Source organism: Mustela putorius, unplaced genomic scaffold (assembly GCF_011764305.1).
Source record: "Mustela putorius furo isolate JIRA1106 unplaced genomic scaffold, ASM1176430v1.1 tig00000198_pilon_pilon_pilon, whole genome shotgun sequence".
NCBI lineage: Eukaryota > Metazoa > Chordata > Mammalia > Carnivora > Mustelidae > Mustela > Mustela putorius.
The window spans coordinates 1,780,942-1,802,573 of record NW_025421311.1 but is presented as its reverse complement, the minus strand read 5'-3'; the positions used below and the strand labels follow the sequence as shown (position 1 = coordinate 1,802,573).

The following is a 21,632-nucleotide window of genomic DNA, read 5'->3' as shown; positions in this document are numbered from 1 at the left end:
CGGCCCGGAGGGAATGGCAGTCTTCAGAGGGAAGCAAGAGGGCAATCCGTGAAGACGGCTGAGGCATTGGGGTGTTGGTCCACACGTGCTGCCCTTCGCCTCTCAGAAGCCATCTCATGCTGACGGGCGCCATTTTGAAATTAATCTACTCAGTAGTTTCTAGACCGAAAACACTCTGCCAGTGTCAGAAATCCAATTTAAAGCTTCTTTTTTATTTGGGAAGAGAAGGTGAAGCCCAGGTTAAAACAGCTCCCAGAAGCGATATTCTGTACTGGGTACGATAAGCCATCAGCTTTCTGTGCCATCCGTACACTTGGTAAGAAGTTGGGAAAGGATAACGTGGTGCTCTCTTGAGGGCGAAGGTTCTTGTTAACTTGTATTCTTATTTTCTATAAAAGTTTACAGCTTTTTGGTTGTTGCTCCTACTGCTCTTAAAAGAATAGTGTCTTCCACTTAATGGGAGGGTGAAGGGTGTTGTCGTTGCTGTTTATTCTGATGAAATCTAAGATACACCTCGGCTGAGCAGCGAGGGGCTCGGCAGACAAGCCGAGGGCGTGAGTGGGAACGACGGGAGCCGTGGAAGGCCGCAGAGCAAACAAGCAGCTTCCTGCATGCAGCTGTGTCTGGCGCTCTGCTTAAAGAGGCTATTATGGAGCCTTGAACAGTCTGTCTCGCCTCCCCTCTCTGTCCCCCGTCTGTCCCCCAGACCGCAGTAGGAAACATCCTACACGGAGCTGAGAATACAGTGATTCTCACTGCATGCCTTTCGCCTGCCCCAAATCGTTTTTGGCTTCTGCATGTCACCTACTGTCACACAGTTCTTTCTCCGCATCGTAAGGAAATAGGCGACATCTCCCCTCACTCTCCTGTTCTGAGAAGAGCCAAGTGCTAAAGGCAGGAGCCGCGTCCACATTGTCCACATTGTCCGCATGCCCGATCAGGGTCTGGGGGAGATTCCTGGAGGGGGGTGGTGGAAGAGTGTCGGGGCCACGGTGGAGGGGGGATGCTTTCTCTCCTCCAGCCGGAATATCAAGAAGCCGTGAAATGTCAGGATTCTCATGTCCTTCCCTAGGCTGAGGAGGACCCCTTTAAACCTGTCCGTCAGGGTGACAGGACGTCACCAAAGACTTCTTGAAAGGGCAGTGAATTTCACATTAGGGTTGAGACTACTACGGTCAGCATTTGGATACGGTAGATGGTGTGAGCGGGATCGTGGGCTCAACCCAGCTCCCCTCCAGCCGCCCCCCCTTCCTGCCGTGGATACCAGGCTCTTCTCTGCCCAAAGACAGGGGCTTCGGGTTCCAGTAACATTATTTCTACCCATAAGCATTCCATGAACGTAGCAGGTGTACACAACAGTTGTGCAAAACTTTGCATCCAATTCAAATGAAATCTGAGGGGGATTTTGCAAGTATTGGATTTTGTTGTTGTTGTTGTTGTTTTGTTTTTTGGATTTTTGTTTTGTTTTTTGGATTTGTTTTAAAGTAGTGCTTCCAAAGCCAGAAATAAAGGCTGTCGTTTTTGATGATAAAAAAAATTTGTTGCATTTTGCAGGACTATGAACTATGACCCCTAATGTCCTTCCTAACTTGATGCTTTCCATGAAAGGAGAGCTAACGTGCTTACATAGTAGGTGTCTCCTGTGTATTCAAAAGCTGGCTTTCATACACAGTTGTTAGAGTCATCCTAAATGACAAAAAGTTTCTTCTGGTTCCTACCACATCAGCTGCAGAGAGAGCAGAGTAAGTGCAGTTCTGCGTCTGTGTATCAAGACTTGTGTATCATTTCATATAAAATAGGTTTTCTTTTACAGATGATTTATTTTAAATTCCAGTCATTTTTCCTGGAGGGAACTGATATTGGGACAAGAAATAGTGTTTTACAAACACATCTAGTATGAGATTACTTCTCTTTTCATTCCTCCGCTCTGTGGACTATTTCTAACTTTTTGAAACATAAATATAAATATTACTGAGATCATACCAGGGGACGTGTTATGAGAAGTGAACACTGGACTGCACTATCTTTTGGAGCAGAACACAGGCTGGGATGAACTTGGAAGTAGCACCCGGATTCAGGGTGAACACACCCCTCACTCCCGCCCCGGACCAGGAGTACCACTGTGTCCGGCAGTCTGCCAAGTGGGCTTTACTGCCGAGTGGCTCTCCTGTCCCCTGTATGCGTCACAGGGGACAACCACTGATCCTTCCAGGGTGGCCAGTTGCCTCTGAAAGCAAGATGATTTTCCTTCGCTTCTCCAGCACTAACAGAATTGGGCCAGACTTCAGCGGCTATTAGAAGGGTACCCTAGAGGAGGGCCACTGGTGAATTTGGGGAAGAAGACAATGAGTGACCAGAAATCACTCCAGATGTCTGCAGAGCTATTTAGAGAAGGCGTCTCATTTCTTAAAGCTTGTGCTAGAATGGAAAACAGCTTTGACGAAGCATCAGGAGACGTCGGCTCTCGTTCTGGCTTTCTCATGAGTTTGGGGTGCCCCCATGAGAAAACAGTTGCTTTGGACACTTTACTCCTGAGATCGTCAGGATTTGCCGAGTTATACCGCCCTAACAACAAGCCTGAAATGGCAGTGGCTTACAAGAGCAAAGGTTGGCTTCCCAGTCACATTTCATATAAGTTCCTAATCCCCAGTCACGGGCTCCTTGTCGCCTCCCCGTTTGGGAGACCTCCCAATCAGGGAAGCACAGCAGAGGGAAAAGAGCAATGGCAGAACCACACCATGTGTTTCAAAGCTTCTCCTCACCTTCAGCTGGTTAAAGCAAGCCACATGGCCAAGCCTGCCTTCAAGGGAGCAGGAAATATGCCCCTCCCATGAGGAGGGCAGCGCAGAAGCCCTGAGATGAACCCAGTAGACAGGGGCACCTGTCTGGAGTTAGTTAAGGGGCCAGGAGGAGTGTTCCATCCTGTAGGAAAAAGTCCAAGAAGACACAGCCCCCTGCCCAGTGGTTGCAGAAAAGCCCAGTCAGGAAATCTCCCCTGAGAAGATGCAACCTGTTACTTTATCAAACGTATCGTGCCCACACCCAGCCCACCGGGTGGTGGAAAGAGATTGAAATGAGATGAGGAATGTTAAGTCTTCCTGAAAATTTCAAAATCTCCGTCCCACCTTAGGTGAAGAGAGGCCAGGCCGCTATAGTCTGGATGGGTCAACGTTTTTTCAGTGTTTTTCCAAGAAAAGAAATATGCAAATGTGTGATGTCTAAGCCTTTCTAGAACAGCTTTCCATATGATGATCTCTTAAATATCCAGAACATTCCTTTAAGATAGAAATTACTGGTATGTCCATGCTTGGGTAAGAATATTGAAGCACAGAGAACCTAAGTCCTTGGTTTTCTCCAGCGGGTCCATAGTGGCATTCATAAGGGAGCCTGACAGCCCCACTCGGAACTTGGAACATCTTTGCAGAAGGGCTAAAGGAACATAGCCATTTTTTTTTTTTCAGCAGAAAGATAACACATTGGAAAGACCATAGTAGTTTTGGAAGGAATGCAGTGAATGTCCGTGTGGGCTAGTTAGTTTCACATGAGTTATCTAATTTAATGCTCAGCTACCCCTGTGGGGAATAAAAAGGGTATTTTGTCCCCATTTTACAAATCAGGACTCTAAGTGTTGAGCGTTTACCTTGCCCAAGGTCACACAGCCGGTGTTCCATGTGGCATTCATTCTGAGTGCTCGGTCTCCAAAGCCACTGCTTATGAATCTCCTCTAACCGGCCAAAAATGCTGCTGTCCTTTTATGGCAAGGTGAATAGCAAAGGAAGCTCACAGCTCCCCGGGTTTCCTTTAAAGGCACGGGGTCTGCTTTTATTTTGTTTGCTCTTAGAGATCCTCTGATGGGAGCCCTCGAGGGCCGTTTGTATCCTAGCATCTTTATGGTGCCTGCTGGGTGGAGAGATAGCTTTCAGTAATCCCACCAAATCAGTCCCCCACTGACCGACCTCGGGGGTCATCATGAAGTACTTAAGGGTTTCTCATCTGTCGAATCTTCTCATCAGGCAAACAAACTTTTCTTCGAAGAAGAAAGGTAATTTTGTACCCTGCTGAGAAATGAGATAGAACTCAATTGTATTTGAGGATGCTATAATCATTTTAGGGATTTAATTACCAGAATAAAGGAAGGACTCTTAATTCTAAGGTTGCCTTAGAAGATTATGCACATTCCAGAAAGGGTTTCCAAACCAACAGCACCGAATTTCTTGGTTTCAGTTTTTTCAACTGCTCTCATCTCTCAGAATAGTGAAGCGTTGTTTACTGTGTGTTTTCTAGGAACTCTGTGATGCTGCTTAAGACCACAAAATGCACGCGGGTGAAACACTTTCTCTTTTTCCTTGTGTTTGCACACACAGAAAGGGAGGCATGTGGGCAGGGCAAGAGAGAGGCGGCTCCCCGTGGGGCAGCACACACTGTGTCCAGAGACCTGGACCCCACACACCAGCTGGGCCAGTGACACTGACGCTTGCCTTTCGGGAGCTCGGGTTCCTTGCGCTGCAGACAAAGTGTGGTCAGAACGGAAGCTCCCTGAGAGCAGCAGCCTTGGTATTCTTTTCTGTATCTCCAGCACTGTGAGCCGTTGGAAAAGGTGGAGTTCTTGAAATGCCTGGTGCATGAACGATTAAATACCACACTCTCCTCCCCGCCAATTGCTCAGGGTGTCACCCGCAGCTCCCTGCTCTGTCCTGCTCCCGCTTTTCTGTCTGGTGCTTTGGGTGCTGTGCTTAGTAGGTCCCAGCTCAAGCTGCTCTCTGCCTTTGACTGTGCTCTCCCCTGGCCTGTCCGCTCTCCCGACTGTCTAAAGCCCTGATTCTCAGTGAGGGCCAACTCCAGGGCCGCTTCTTCTGAGACCTTTCCCCAGCCCCCCAGATGGACTTCAGGCATCCCTCCCTGCGGAGACCTGCGGGACTGCGGGGCGCACCGGCCGGTAGGCTCGGGTTTATGGCCAGTCTCGTCACTCACTGCTCACAAAACCCCGTGGCTGTTCGTGCTTTCATTTCACTAGGACTTAGCCGATGCCTGTTTGTTACCAGTTGCTGTCGCAGGTACTGGGACTGAGCTGTGTCAAAGCTACAAGTCCATGAGACCAGTTTACCTGATGGGGAGCCCCTAAGAAAAAGTAAATAACATTCATGCAAGTTGCTGACGTGAAAGGGAGCGAGGAGCGTAGGGAATTAGAACGGATCTGACAAGGGAGCCCTTCAGGGCTGTTGGGCACGTTGCCTGTCTGTGCCTTGCCTGGGGCTTAACACAGTGAGCTCTACCCTGTGGTCATTCAGAAGTCTTGGTCACAGTGTGACCGGAACTTTGAACCTAGCAATCTCTTAGCGCTCTTCTGTCTCCAAACGGTGCTGCTGAGATTTAAATGGGTATAAGGTGCGTGAGATATCAGGCGTGCTAAAAAAGTCCAGATGCAGCGAGCGCCTCCCAGTCCTCGGGCCTGAGCAGCGAGGCGGTCCGCTTTGACGTCTCCCAGTCCTGTGGAGCAGAGGACCCAGTCACCCAACTCCTTGAGTATTTTCCCTTTGACTGTGGAATGCATTGTTCTTTTAATTTTTCTGGCCATGAAAATTACCTTTATAATTATATTTGGCTTAGATGACTGCAGCCACAAATTTGCATTCTCTCAGTACACAGCATGGGATAATACAAAAAAAAAAAAAAAAGAAAAAAGAAAAAACAGCAAGAAGCTGAGGAGAGCCAATCTAGGATTAAAATTTTGCTGCTGCAAAGCCTCATGCTCTCATGAGCGCCGCTGGTGAAAATTGCTAATGTAATCACGGGCAAAAGTAGAAGACGCTGCTAACGGATGATAACCACACGTCCAGAGGAACGGTCAAGGCCCGTAAACATGAACGGCGAGGACTCCGATTGCGGGGTCTCTCATTTAAACCCCCTTGCCCTGTTCGGAAGCGATTTCCCCAGCCACGAGGAGCACGAGGAAAAGACTGTGTGGATTGTTGACCCCGGGGTCAGGATGAAGTTAGTGGACAGAGGAGAGCATCGGTTCCCCGGAGGTCTCTCTCCCTGGTTTAACCTCAGAGCCGTGGGGAGTCTGCTTCTCCCTCTGACCTTCTCCTCGCTCATGCTCTCTCTCACTGTCTCTCTCTCTCTCATAAATAAATAAATAAAATCTTAAAAAAATGAAGTGATTTGTTGAATTTGGAGGGCTGAGATAGTATTTCCTCCCTCAGCAACAGGAAGCAAACAGAAAGCAAAGAGAGTGATCACTCTGTTCCAGGAAGTATGCTAAGTGCAAGGAAATGAAAATATGAATAATTCAGGTCAACCCTTCTTCTTTTCATTTCAAACTTGTAATTTTTCTAAGGTAGCAAACTCATCTCCTCAGCCATCCATTTTGTCTGGAGAGTGCAAATATCTTGAAGATTAGCTTCGCAGTATCTCAAGTACCATCTTTAATAATATTCAGGCTGAGGGTGAACCAAACCAAATGTTCTTTTTTGAAATGCTCTTAAGAAATATCCAAAAACCTTGTACTTAGCACAAATCAAGGGTGTGTGTTTGGCTTATTTGACTCTTGGTGAATGAAAGGATGAGCCATTGTAGCACCAAGGAAAGTGTGTGCAGATTCAGCCTCAAGTTCAAGTACCTGCAGAATGTCTTGATGACCGGCTCGCTTCCGTGGGCAGGTTCCTCCCGCGTCCTCCAAGCTGCAGGAATGGATCCGAGCTGGAAGGGTTTTCTGCAGTGCCTGGCAGGTCCTCTGTGCTCCCTGAAAGCCAGCTGTTGCTACAGAGTAATTAATCATAGAGTTTTCTTAATACTAAACAACATTATTGTGTTTATAAGAGCTCTTAACAACATTTAAACCTCCACCTAGGTTTCCAGCAACACGATGAATGAAGACCACTGGCAGTACTTTCTAGATGAAAATTAAATGTTCATTTATCATTTGGTCCATATGGAGCACAGCAAAATCTACTAGCACAGTTGTATTTGGTTATTTGTAATTTTCTGTGCAGCCCCTGACTAAGATGTCGTTGTTCGGCTAACACAGAGTTAATTTAATCCAACTTCATGACCATCCATCTCTCCTCTCCAGGATCATTGCAGTTTCCTCGGGCTGTGGTATGCAAATAATAATGGCAGTGGATCATCCTTTTCCTAACTAGACTCTATCCGTCTACAAACACACCTTGAACTCTCTCTAGCTCTGGGCTGTGGCCCTCATGATGCTCTCTTTGAGTCGATGACCTCTTCTCTGCCTACTGAAGGAACTTTCTTCCTTACCTGTTGGACTGGTATTTGCTCTAATCTTTGCTTATCTGTTCTAACAACTTCCCAGACTAAGTTTGGTGTAAAGAAATCAGAAACTAACAAGTACAAGAAGTTCCTTGTCCTATATGAGGAAAAATGAACTTTCAAAAAAAAAATACTTTGTATTAGCTTCAAGATTTCATGAGTGATTAGTGGATGAATCCTAGAAGATCTAAATTATAACATTGTACTTTATTGTCAGTGATGGCTTAAAAGTTGTGAAACGAACTCTTAAATCAGCAGAAATCTGCAAGTAGGTCTTACCTGTGGGGGCTATTTACAATTAAAGGTATATTTATTTTATTAATATTTTATTTCCAGTCGTAGTTGACTCATGTCCAGAGCTTCTTAGAGCTCTCCGAATATATGTTACTAATTTCAGAGGCAAATTCTCTGTCTTTGAAAGATGCTCTTTGAAAAAAAAAAAAAAGAAAAGAAAAGAAAAAGAAAGAAAGATGCTCTTTGATTCTTGTTCATTATTGATTTTGGAACTCATGATATCCTTGTACTAAATGTTGTTGCCAATAAAAGCTGACCTCCAGCCACGGCCTCTCCCATATTCCTTGTTATAGATCCGATTGGATGATGAGCATGTAATGAAATATACTTGTAAAGGCTTGGTTGGATCACAGAGTTTGATGGAACCAAAGGGTTTTCAATTTTGGCTTTATTCCGTAGACGCCGAGCCATCGGTGTATCATTATTTGCATGTGCACTCCATTGCACTCCATGTCAGAAGTGCAGGTACCAGAGTACAAGGAGTCTTTGCTCTGAAGGATCTCCTCCATAGAATGATCTCAGGGCCCAGGCCTGCAAGGTCAGCATCATCTGAGTTTTCCTCCGTGGGTCATGAACGGAGGAGTGTCAGGACAAATGAAGATTCACTTAGGGGACGAACATTGACAGGGCATTTGTTTGTTATCGTTTTACGAATCCAGACAAACCCCTCTGTGTCTTCCACATTTCCAAAGGAACACCTCTAAGCCTTCACTTAATCAAGAAGCCCAGCTTGACGTAGGAGAGGACTTCATTATTTTATTACCTGCCTCTGAGGAGTAGACAGAAGACATCAAACAGAAGCAGAGTTTTCAAGGTGAAGGAAAATGCTCCGACAAAAGTCCCTCCAAACGTCACCCCAGTAAGTCACACTTGGTCAGTTAGACATTGTGTTGGGCGAAAGCTTTTTTAAAATCTCTAAGTAAGTGCGTACGTTTTGTTTGAAGAGATGAATGAGCACATCCCTCTGAGCAAGAAGACTTTAAGGCTCGTCTCCTCACGTACTGCACAGTCACCTCGGATGGAGATGAACAGCCCTCCTCCGTGAGATCTGGGAACAATGATCCTAAATGTTGGGAACAGCAGCCTGGACAGTTGTCTCCTAGACTCCAAAGACAGTTGCTCCCGGCTCCACCAACGGGGCTCGGAGAGGGAATCACGCAGACATCCAGCGCCGGCATCCGGTGACTGACCGCCGATCAGCTTGCCGTGGAAGGGGCATGAGTGGCTCATTGACCTGTTAGCGTGTCGTGTACTACCTCCCTCCGCAGCAGCCCCCAGGTGACTGACGGCCAAGGAAGGGTTATCTGGCCACAGCCTGTCTGCACGTGTAATCCCCAGTCAAGTCTGTCTTTCATAGTGAAGATTATTATGGAGAATTTCATGAGCGATAGCGGCATCGTATCCTCAGCTCGATTTTCTTTCATACTGTGAGTCTGTCCTCACACGAGGCAGACACATGCCTATCGGACGCTGAGCTGATGGGTAACGTCGTGTTTTCTTTTAAGACATCAGAAGTTGGTGTTGAGTTAACCATGTTTTCGGTGGAGCCGAATGTGCTGATTCCAGAACAATTCTTCATTGTCCCATCTTTGAACAATTCTCTCTAGTAATTGGTGAGAATTATTTCTAAAAAAATGCTTTTATTTTCCATGGAATTTCCAGGGACTACATGGTTGACAACAAGTCAGTCTAAGGATATAATGTAAGGCTTTAGGGGTAGGTGCTCCATACACTCCAGCCCATTTCTCTTTTCCATTTTTCTTTTAGAAATCATGTGGTTTCACTCCTAAAAAGGAATAGCGCAGGGGATCCTAGGGGAAGAGGGAAGACTGGGAAGAATTCAGAGACGGAGACAAACCGTAAGAGACTCTGGACTCCAGGAAACAAACTGAGGGCTGCAGGAGGAAGGGGGGTTGGAGGGATGGGGTACAGGTGACGGCCATGAAGGAGAGCACGTGATGTGTTGAGCCCTGGGCATTACACGCAACTACTGAATCATTAAACACTACATCAAAAACTGATGATGTACTATATGTTGGCTAACTAAATAGAATTAAAAAAAGAAATTTATCAATTTCTTATGAACACTCGGTATGTATTATAAAAAGTCAAGGCCCCGTGAATAGACAAATGGAAGAGAGCGAAAGCGTGCGTCATTCCGTGTAGCAATGTGGTGAACGTAGTGTCAGTCTTGCTTCACTCAGACACCTGTGCGTTTTTCTAGTAGAATTAGGTAATTGAAAGATACTCTTATAACCTTTTCGTGTGTAAGGTTTTATTTTAAGGACGTTAACTGTTTATTATGTCTGTTACAAGTATAATTGTGCACTTATCTTTATGCTTCTAATTTTGTCTTAGTATTTGTTTTGGAATCATGCAACACTTAGCGTGTGTGAGGGGCGTCCATGTTGGTGCTCCCTGACTTGGCTAGCATGAGTGACGTGGCTAGCATGAGTGATGTAGCTAGTGTGAGTGCTGACGGTACTCACTCTTCCTCCCGCACTTCAGTTACACGGGTACCATGTGTGTTTTCAGATGCTCTTAAGATGCTCTTTTTCCAGCTCACCAACCTCCTAGTGAATAACTTTTCTCTCCCACAGATCAGACTTCCAGAACTAAGCTATTTAAAAAGCACAGATCTCAGAATCACATTTGTGTTTTCAAAATTACTTCAGATAGACTGTAAGGGAATGGGTTTTATTTCAAAATGCCAAATAATGAGTTTCACCACCAAAATATGATTATGAAGTGTTATAACATGACGACATAAACTAAGAATAAAGTATTTTTAATGATGTAAATGAATTCTTTGTAGATTAAGGCAGTGACAACAACGATGCCTGTAATTTAAGGGTGTCATGTGCCATGGTTCGGTGGGCTGAAAACCACGTGACCAAGAGGGAACACTAGCTTCTTGGAGCCCAGTCCTGACTCTAGTCGTAATTAATTCAGCGATGCTGGGCAGTATCTCTGGCTCTCAGCCCCAGAGTGTGCTCTCCTCTCAAAGGATGGCTTGGACCCTGAGATACGGTCCTAGTAATTCACCCACAGCTCCAAAGTGCAGCCCCTGCAGGAATAAGGGAACTGAGTAGTCAGAATAGCAGCCTCTTTCCTTCAGGATGAAACAGGCTGCTGTGTAGATGCAGGAGGTAAGGAAACAAAGCACCGGATTGGTACCCGCTTCTTGGAGCTCACACATACTTCTCTCTCCTCAGAAGAATGGGACATAGCTCTTAAAAGCACTTGTTGGAGTTTGTTGTAATAAAACACAGAAATGTGTTTTTGTAAGCTGGACTGTTTCAATTTATGTTAAATGATTATTCACCGTTCTATTTTAGCATTTAAGTCATGCTAAGGGCACTGCTCTGTGAAAAGCACCCACAGTAACAGAGTCTGACTTTGAAAAAGCAAGTTGTCTACCCAGGATGATTCTAAAACTGTGCAGCAAGCAGTCTGACACCGGTCCCGACTGATCAGAACGAGCTCTGGCTCTAGGGGATGTGGATGAACGTCATCCCCGATAGTGCTCACTAAACCAGTGAGATCGGAGTGTGTACTCAAAACTCCAGTGAGAATTTGGGGTAAAACACGTAAGAAATAAACAAGCACCCTGTATTCTAGAGCAAGCATTCTAAATGGGGAAGGAGATCATGAACAGGAGAACAAAAAAAATCAATTCAGATCATCATAAATGTTTAAAGAAAATTAAGCAAATTAAGTGGCCAGGGTGGCAAAGAGTGCAGGTATTTTAAATAAAGTGTTCGAGGAGGGGTTCTGCACTGATGTGGTGTTTGAGCATAGAACTAAATGATGAGGGGCCAGTCACATTTGGGGAAAGTGCATCACGGGCAGAGGGAGCAGTAGCAGACTTAGATGGAATAGGAGAAGCCTGGAGTGTTATTTGCTGTAAGAAGGCCAGTGTTAGTGGGAGTGCAGTTTTTGAGAAAGATAGAACATCAACTCAGAGAGAGACGCTGGGGAGGAAACAAGATGGGGTCAGATCACATAAGACCAGATCCTAAGTGTGATGGACAGCTATCAGAAGGATTTAAGCAGAAGACCAAAGTAATTTGATTTATACTTTAAGAAGATACCAGTAGAAAAAAGTAGCCCCAAAATACACCCATGCATATACAGTTAATGAAGATTTGACAAAGGAGCCAAGAATACTTGATGGGGAAAGATGCTCCGTTCAATAAATTGTGTTGGAAAAATTAGATATTCACCTGTGAAAGAATGAAATTGGACCTGTATCTTAATACCGCTCATAAACACTGACTCGATACAGAGTCGACTTCAATGTAAGACTTGAAACTGTAAAACTCCTACAAGACAACAGAGGCAGAAAGCTCCTAGACATTGGTTTTGGCAGTGACTTTTTTGGATAAGGCATCAAAAGCAAAGGTAATAAATAAGCAGTGGGACTACATCAAAGTATGAAATCTTTGACACAGCAAAAAACCAGCATAATGGAAAGGCACCCGAGGGCATGGAAGAAAACATTTGCAAACCACACAACTGAAAAGAGTTTAACATCTAAAATATATAAGGAACTCATACAATGCAATAGCAAAATATCCAAATAATCTGATTTAAAAATTGGCAGAGGACCTGAGTAGATTATTTTTTAAAAGAAGACATATAAATGCTCAATGGGTGCAGGTGCAGAAAAGATGCTCAACATTACTAATCAGCAGGGAAACCCGAATCATAAGCCCAATGAGCTATCACCTTACACCTATTACAGTGACCAGTGTCGAAAAGACAAGTGGTAACAAGTGTCGACACGGGAGTGGGGAAGAGGGAGCATTAGTGCACTGTTGATGGGAATGCAGATAGATGAGTACAGGCCCTGAAGGAAACAGCACGGAGGGTCCTCAAGAAATTTAAAAAAAAAAAACAAACTATCATACAATCCAGCAATCCCACTTCTGGTTGTGTAACCAAGAGGAACTCAGTCACGTAGTGGGGAGACTTCTACACACCCACGTTCACTGCAGTGTCCTTCACCACAGCCAAGACATGGAAGCAACCTGAGTGTTCATTGACAGATGAACAGTTGAAGAACACGTGAGAGATATAATTCCACCTGAGAAAGAAGCAAATCCTGCATTTGTGACAACAGGGATGGACCTTGAGGACCTTGGGGACATGAGACATTATACTAAGGATAACAAGTCAGACAGGAAAAGACAAAACCTGTATCTCACCTCTATGTGTGCTCTTAAAAAGAAGGGGAGAAAAGGTCAAACCCACAGGAACACACGAGTAGGGCACCTGCCCGGGGCAAGAAGGTAGGAAACTGGGAAGTGATTGGTCAAAGGGTTCAAACTTGCAGTGATGAGATCAAGAAGTTCTGGACATCTGCTGCTCAGCACGGTGACTATAATGAACGATCTCGTGTATACACTTGAGAGTTGCTGAGAAAGGGTCGTTCTCAAAGATTCTCACCACACACACGTGCACACAGTTGTAATTACGTGAAGTGATCGATGTGTTAACCAGCCTCATTTGGTAACCACTTAGCAAGTTACACGTGTATCAGATTATCATGTTGTACACCTTCAATTTATACAGTGTGGTCTGTCGGTCGTCTTTTGTAAAGCCAGAAAAGACAAGAGCATGGCGGCTGCCGTGGGGAGTGTGGACTCTGGAGACGGCAGCAGCATGTAGAAGCTGGAGTCTGGGAGCCCCGCCAGTATCTCCGACGAGATTGTGGTAGAGGAGATGAGAAATGCATGTGAAGGATAGATTTAGAAAGCAAATGGCTATGTTCCTTCCTGTGCCAAGTTTGTCCTTTCGGGTCTAAATTCTGCAGTTCCGTCTTAGAAGGGGTATTTTTCCCTTTTTTAAAGCTCATTTTAAATGTGTCATTTATAAATAATGGCAAATTTTGAAATAACCTCAAAGAAGGTTCGTTTATTTGAAAAGTCTAATAGTCATGTTGCCAAGAGAAGATAAATTTATTTTTTATCTGGAACTTAATGAAATCCTCTGTCATTGGTGCCTATTAAAGCTTCTAAGCAGACAGTGAAGAAACAAAAAGTTCTTTGTGTAACATTTGTCTGGGTGCATGTGCACAAAGGCCCTCTATGCTTAAAAATGCTTAACAAAACACGTTAACCCTATATCTGTGCAAGAAAACGAAGTAAATCTTAGTCACGGAATTTAGTAAGCGTAGATGTAAAATCTAAATCAGTAAGAGTACTTCAGGTGATATCCTCATAGAACCTTCCACCGATTCTCTGCTGTACGTCTTTCCTACTTTTCTTTTACCTTCCCTCTGGACCCTGTTTCATCCAAGCCAGCTATGAGGATGTGAAAGACCAGCACACAGTGCATACTGAGAAGTGTGCTCAGGTGGCCTTGAGAATTGGTTTTCTAATCATTAAAATGAAGAGTTTGCATGAGATAATACTACAGTTCTTTCCAGGTCCATGATTTTGAGATCGTCCCTCTCCTGATGTCACACCTGACCAACACGATCCATCACTTGCGTCCTTGCCATCACTGTGCTGGAGGTTCTCAGACCTGCATCCCAGGTGCTGGTCTCCCTCAAGGGGTCCTCTCCTAGAGCAGACAGCATCCTGAGCTTCAGTAGCTGGATAGAGCACAGGCACCTCAGACGTGCCGTACCCAGCATGACTCACTGATTTTCCCCAATAGCTTCCTTTCCTTACATGTTCCTCACGTTTGTCTAGACGTCTGTCTCTCTTGGAGTCTTCTACCCCGCCTCTCGTAAGCAGCCATCTACTTACTCCTCTCCTTACCTGAGTCTACAAGACTCAGCTCCAGGGTCACAGTCTTCATGAAATTTTCCCATGCCCATTTCCTCCTGGGTAAATTTCCTACTGCCTTTGTTGATGTCTCCAGCAAACCCGAATGATAGCACAGACCTGAGTTCACTGCAGGAGCTCTTTACCTGGCTATGGATATGTTGACATTCTGAACTCCTCGAGGGGGAGGTAGAGTTTCTCTGTTCCTTGTGATTCTAGTCTCAGCTTAGAATGCATCATCACGCAGTTGGTGACGAGCCAGTATGAAACTGAATGAGTGAAACGAAAATTCTAGGATGTGAGGACTCCTACCGGCATAGGCCCTCCCCCCAACAGTTCCTTCACAACATGGAAAGCTGGTGGCTTTATGGCCCAGTGTCACCTGTTCTCCTGCTTAGGAAGACTTCTGTCAGTGCCAGTCTTCATTTGTGTTCAGCCATCCTTTAGCTGGAGGAATTCACCATTCAGTGTACAGAGACCAATGTTCTCTTTCTTTCTTATCTTTCCTGAGGTAGAGATGAGAATAATGATGTCTTGCCAGTTTTTAACAGATCATTCTTTGAACCCCACATTTGACTTAGTTCTGTCTCAGTAAACAACGAAAATTTTTTTAACACAGGCATTTATATCTAGACCAGTCTCATCATGAGCAATTAACAAATGCACTTGCAGCTCCTCAAAATGTTAATGAAATTTAGACCTGATACTTAGCTTCATTCGGTAAGTATACTTGGGTAAATAAGCTGCCAGATTTGAAAATCTGAATTTTTCTCAGCATCGTCTTAAAATACATCCTACTCCCTGGCTTGGCTAGAAGGCATCAACCAAGTTGAGTGGTTTTAGCAGGGTCAAGAAACCATCTGTGACATGTGAAAATGGTAGAAATCAGCTTTTTCTTCCCATTATGTTTTTTTTTTTAAAGATTTTATTTATTTGACAGAGAGAGATCACAAGTAGGCAGAGAGGGGGAGAGAGAGAGAGAGGGAGGAGGAAGCAGTCTCCCCACCCAGCAGAGAGCCCGATGCGGGACTCGATCCCAGGACCCTGAAATCATGACCTGAGCTAAAGGCAGAGGCTTAACCCACTGCGCCACCCAGGCAGCCCCTCCCATTATGTTTTTAAAGCTACTGGTGCTGGAGTAATTAACAAGAAACACACACAAATTGGAGACAAATTCACCTTTTAAGAGAAGTTCTTTTTCTGAGATCCATTGCTACCACAAATCCTTCAAGGCTTCCTGAGATAACTTTATCGGGTCTGCCCTTTTTCCTTCTTTCTTTGAGTGGGCAGTACTTTGCCATTCCATGGCCATCGTCTTCCCACTGCCACTCTTCCTGGTGTGTCCTGACAGAGTCAAGAATAACTCTTTGCTGCTGAATTTGTCTTTGAAAAGATCGCTGATATTAGAGACCAGCTCAGGAAGCAGGACTGAACATGATGCAGAACTAGTTCAAGCCAAATCAATATCAATATGGATAATGGACATTATTACTCTTTATTAAGGACCTAATTAAGTGCTAGTTATAATTACATAATTAGTGCATTTAGTTCGTTCTCAAAACTACTCTCTAACTTAAGCATTCCGTACCAGCCTTTTACAGATGGATTGCAGAGGCTAGGTACAGTGCCCCAGGTCACCCAGTGGGCAGAAGGCCGACTTAAATGTGAACTCCCGTCTGCACATTTTCCATTTCACCAGGATTTAGGAGTAAATGTACCCATTATGTCCATAAATGTGCATGTCTTGAATGAGAAGTGTTCTTGAGGAGAGATTCTGAAGACAAATGGTGAACCGTCCAGCAAGTAACCTTATTTCTGTTGTCACTTAGTGGGAAGAAGATTCTGATGGCTGAGATATAGAAACTGTGCACATAATGAATTGCACAGAGGTTTGACTGACTCACATGGATGTTTCTTGCCTTCTAGGAAGATTTCCAACCCGCAGCAGCCTCAGAGACCAACTGGGAGTCAGTCACAAGCTCCATCTCAGTAAGTAATTTGCTTTTCTGTTGCCAGAGAAAAAAAGCTGATGGAGAAGCTGAGCTCAACCCCAGAACGGCATCAGCTGCATGAAGGTCCTAGGGCTTTACTCGCAATCATGATGTGTCCTTCCATTTCTTTTATGGTTACAGCGGGCTTTGTTACATGCCCTTCCCCCTCTCTTCAAAAAAGTTCTCAGGAAATGCCAGTACCCATCGTAGGATCACAGACAATGACTTCAGTATTTATCAGTTTCAAAGTAGAATGTTCCAACTAGACGACTGTCCAGACATATCAAACATAGAAAACTGGTCCATGAGCCCAAGTTCCAGTGGGGAATTTTGAAATAGTGTTTTGAATATTCCAGGGGAAGCTGTTAACCTTTGTGGTTTTAAGGATCTTTGCAGATGTGAAAAATCCCAGTGTTTACAGTAAGATAACTTAAGTGCAAACCAGGCGTGTGTTCTGTTGGACCTCGAAGTAAAACATAACTCACCCCAAAACTATAAAATGGTTCATGCTCTCCATTTTTTCTTCCACGTTTAGTCATTTCTCAGTATTCTATTTCTCTTTGTTCAGAAAGATCAGACCTTGTTTTCACCAGTCCTCCTATAGGTAGCACGTAGATAGCAAGGAGATACAAGATGATAAATGTAGGTGTTGACTAGAAGGTCAAGAGCATGGAGAAAGCTTGCCCATGGGTCTGACAGCGTCCATGTGGCTGAGTTAAGAGTGGAATTTTTTTTCAAGTAATATTCCATCCTTTGCTCTCTGGGGGATTTTTAAAGAAATTCCTTCAGAGGGCAGGGTTTCCTTAGCAATGGATTCTGTGACTAATTCACCTGGTGCGTCCGCTGGACTAGAACAACATGGCCTGATCAAGAGGTCAGTGATGTTTCTAATGGTGATATGAAAAGTCTTTTATTTGTTCTCAACAGCCCCAAACCTCTACGTAAAGCATATTTTGTTTTTGTAGAAAGTGGCTTCTAGTGTTCTGAGCATTTTTTTTTTTCTTTTACGAATTGTTATTTTAAAGTCATTCAGTTAGCTTTAGAATGGATTTTTATAGATAACGAAAGCTGAATGAGATCAGGTCTACAGGGCTGTGAAAACAGGCAGGACCAGTTAGTTCTTTCTCACAAAAATAGTTTTTAAATAATTACAACAAATAACAATTTATAATAATAATAAAAATGATTTTTAATAATAATAATAATAAAAGCCCTTCCCCATTCCCTTTCCCTCCAGGCATATTTGAAAACTGCTTTTAAGGCACACGTGGGTGGGTTAATGCTTTTGCCATAGAAGGACCACCTGAAAGCAGGCGGGCATCCATTCTCTGGCTTCCGGACCTTTGGACCTCGACTGGTTAACCAGAGAGAAACCCTGAGTTGAAAGTGAGAGTGAGAAGTGTGGGCTTTGCCATCTGAAACGCTGTGGCACGTAGGGGTTCTTGTTAGGACGCTGCCTGAAGTCCCAGGAACGCAAGTGCTCGTTAATTCCCTTTCCCGGAGCAGGAGGAGATCTTTGCCCGTGAGGGATCCTATTCGCTTGGCAGTTTCTTGAAAGACCTTTTGAAACCCTTTGTGGCTCTGCTTTCTATTTCCTTGTTATGGGTCATGAATTTGTACAGAGATGTTTGAATCATGGCTCATTGGCCTCTAGATTATCCAAGGGGTAGTGAAGTAAGGGCTTGGGAACTTACATGGGGACATAGTGCACAGAATCCCTCCCAAACTTTCTTTCAGTGTGTTGCATGCCCCATTTAAAGAATATTTCTGAGAGTATTTTAAGGACAGCTGGGATCGTGAGCAAGCATCAGCCCTTTTAAAAATACATATATGTATGCTTCCCGTGAGGATCTCCCAGTCTTGGTCGAGAGCAGGTTTCATGACTAATTATCCTTGTTGATGCCCAGTAAATAAGCTGGTGAACGTGCCAGATTTTATTGGATTCTCTCCAGAGGAGATTCGAGCCCTACTCACATGACCCCTGTGATGTGAGGTGACCCGTGAAGAGGAAACACGGAGACTGAACATGGCGGGAGAGAGTGGATTATGGAAGCAGTTCACAATTTAGATTCTAATGCTTATTTGTGAATGCAGATATGGATGCTTTGGGAGCTCGAACCAGGACATGGGATCATGTAGTTTAGATATTGCCACTGAGTCGATATCTTCTTTAATGATTATATTTCAGATGTACTGGAGGTTTTGTGATCTGCCTGGTTTTGATTTGCAAAAATGTGAATGACTATCTTTTCTAATTAATTGCTCTTATTTAAGAACATGGCAGAACTATAGTAGCTTGAGCATGATATCTATGCGTAGAATGTCTCACGATCAGAAGCCTGTTTATGTTCCTTCCGTACACTTGTATGACTATTGTATTTCGTAGCGATGGACCTTCTCTGAGTACACTGAGCTGTATGTCACCCTTAGGGGGTATCCTATCACTCTCCATCAGTAACGGACCCCACCCTCACGGCGGACGCCCTGGACAAGACAGTCGCAGAGTTTGATACTGTGGAAGACCTACTCAAACACTTCAATCCAGAGTCATGGCAGGAAGACCTTGAGAATCTCTATTTGGACACCCCCCATTATCGGGGCAGGTCCTACCACGACAGGAAGTCAAAAGGTAAGAGACAGACCCCTGGCAGTTCTTCCTGAGCACACAAGACCACTGATAGTAACTCTCAGTGAGGACTAAACTCGCAATATATGTAACTCACTAAAATCAGAGGATTACTGCCAGTCTTGTTCCTTATCTCTCCGACAGCACCTTCAGATGAGGTTCTGGGTTTATCACAAACTGTTTTGTTTGTACTGGATTAAAAAAGAGCTAGAAGAAACTTTGTAAAATCGTCTGGACCAGCTTCTTGCATCTTGGCAAGTAAGATATTATTAGCCTCGCTGTCACTGGAAGGAAGTGTGTTGGTACAAGCTGTGTGGCCTGTGGGCAGTAGAGAGAAGATGAGCATCATGGTCTCTCACCCCTAGGGCCAGTGCCCATGTGGTGGTCCGCTGGGCCTCTCCAACAGATGTGAATGTTGATTTAGCTCAGGACTCGATGATGGTAAGATAGGCTCCTGGGAAAGCAGTGGTCAGAGCTCTTTGGAAGCTTTCACGTTTTCCCATTCAGTGTCTATATTCTTGAATGATTTTATGAAGGTCTACTGTGTGCTTGGTGCTCTGGAGGCTTCATAGGACGTACATGTCCCAGAGAAGACTCAAGGAAGGCATGGGGTGACTTGGAGGGGGTGGTCTGGGCATGCGTTCCACTGGAAGTTTCAGGCAAACATCATGAGGGGAGGAGAGAGGAACACTCACAAGAAAACATCTTGAGTTAAAACAATAATACTGAAAGTCACAAAAAATTAGTATCTTACTCATACGTCTGAGCAATAGGATCTGAGATGAGGGTGTTTCTTTGCATGTTTAAATTAATAGTGAAATATCTTGTAATGACTTTTATTGAATAAAACTATAGTTTCTAACCCTTTTCATTCTTGCTTTATTTGCTAAAATTTATCATTGAAATTTTCACTAAAAGTCTCATAAGGCTCGTTTTCACCACAGATATGAAGGTATTTTGCTAACATAGAGCTTGTTTCCTACAGTTTATAATGTCAGGGGCGCTTTGAAGAACCATGAACTTGGCCTGCTCTGGTAGAAAATGCTTGTGTCAGTAAGCATGAGCTGTTAGAGCATTTGTCCTGGAATGACTGATTAGTTAGATCCTGCCTGGGCCTGCAGCTTATGGCTCAGGTCTGGAACTTTATCTACTTTATCTACTTAAAACACACAGTGAAGGGGTGGACAGGGAGTCCCTGGTGTCCTTGACATCCTGGAGATATGCCGTAGGCAGATCGCCGGAGCTCTCAGAGTCTCCCCGGGTCTCAGGCTGGATTCAACTCAGATAAGAAATTGCTTTTCTGTAGTGTTGCTGTCTTTAGGTCTCACTTACATCAACTTGAAGGAAAGTAAAAGATTCACAGTGTTTTGAAAACCCCGAAAAAAACAGGAAGAGATGGTAATGGACAAAGAAATGAAAAACTCTGACTCTTTCTTAGCTTCCGTACGATAGCTACCTGAGGAGCAATTCTGCTTGGTACCTATCATTTGGATTTTTTAAATTAAAAAATCACCTAAATCCATTACTTTCTTTCCCCCAGAACTTATGTTGAGTTGGAGGCAGAGTGTCCTATAAACTCTGCCATTTATAGGTATTGTGACGGTCCAGCAAGTCGCTGGTCTTCCTGTGCCTCCATTTCTCCAGGCAACGTGTGTGATTACATCTACCTCCGGTGGTCATTAGCAGGGCCGTCGAGAGCCCCTGCACATAGTACTTGTGCAAGAAGCATCAGCTAGCTCTGGCTACTGAGGATTCCAGAATATATTTGCATCGCTGTGCTGGCAAAGCCTTCCTTGTCCCTCATCCTCTCCCTCTGAAGCCCGCCACCTCAGAGTCTGGAGTCCTGGGGACGTTACAGCCTTCCTATGCCTACTACTGCAGTTAACTGTGTCTGGTGTCTTCTGTAAGGCAGTGTGAGATCCTAGGACCTCCAGGTCCGAGTAGTAAGTCAGCTGGGGAACGGCAGGAAGCCCGCGCGTCTGGTCCCAGCCACACTGACTCCCGGCCTCTGGGGGTGGGCTGAGCAGTCGGTGCTGTTTTACGGCCCATGGGAGACTGAGACCCATCCTGAGTGGCAGCCAACGCTGAGGGCATGGTGTTCGACATTGTTCATCTGTATCTCGGGCTCTCGGCACAGCCTCCGTGAATGTGTGTGGAATTAAAGATATTAATCCAGCAGGAGCATTTATCCAAAGTTTGCAAGAACCCGCCCCATAAGACTGAGGACTGTAGCTTATTAAGAACGCCTCTGGTCCTGACAGAACCTCGCAAGAACTCTCAAGGTGACGTTCCGTGTAGTCCTGACGGAGTCAACACTTCTTTCCCCGGTTGGCTTGGGTTCCATTTCTTAATCTCTTGTTTAGAATGGCCCTAAGGCGGGTCTGTACTGTTTCTGTAAGCCCTGGCCAGTGTCCACGGTCCCTGCGCTTGTATAAACGTGCTGACTTCATTGTTTATCATTCTGCGCCCACCACACCACCTGCATGCCTGTCTCACACACGAGGACAAGTCTGGTTTAACGTCTCAGCTGTCGCTGTCAGCTTTTCAAACTCAAGAAGTACAAATTCATGGTTTCTGATCTGTTGTATAAGGAAGGAAGCAGTGAATGCAGAGTGGGGACAGAAACATAGTTACAGATAAGGGAGGTCTGTTGGATGGCTAATAAAAGAGTGA

The 21,632-nt window shown here is 44.6% G+C and overlaps 1 protein-coding gene across 2 annotated transcripts in view; it reads left to right on the top strand.

Annotated features, from left to right (window-relative positions):
- Positions 1–21,632, top strand: part of PDGFD (platelet derived growth factor D) — a 220,243-nt gene that overhangs the window by 175,538 nt on the left and 23,073 nt on the right. For both annotated transcript variants that reach the window (XM_004764448.2, XM_004764447.2), the window contains exons 4-5: positions 16,269–16,331; positions 18,764–18,962. In XM_004764448.2, the coding sequence (XP_004764505.1) occupies positions 16,269–16,331; positions 18,764–18,962 (262 nt within the window). The remainder of the gene's footprint in view (positions 1–16,268; positions 16,332–18,763; positions 18,963–21,632) is intronic.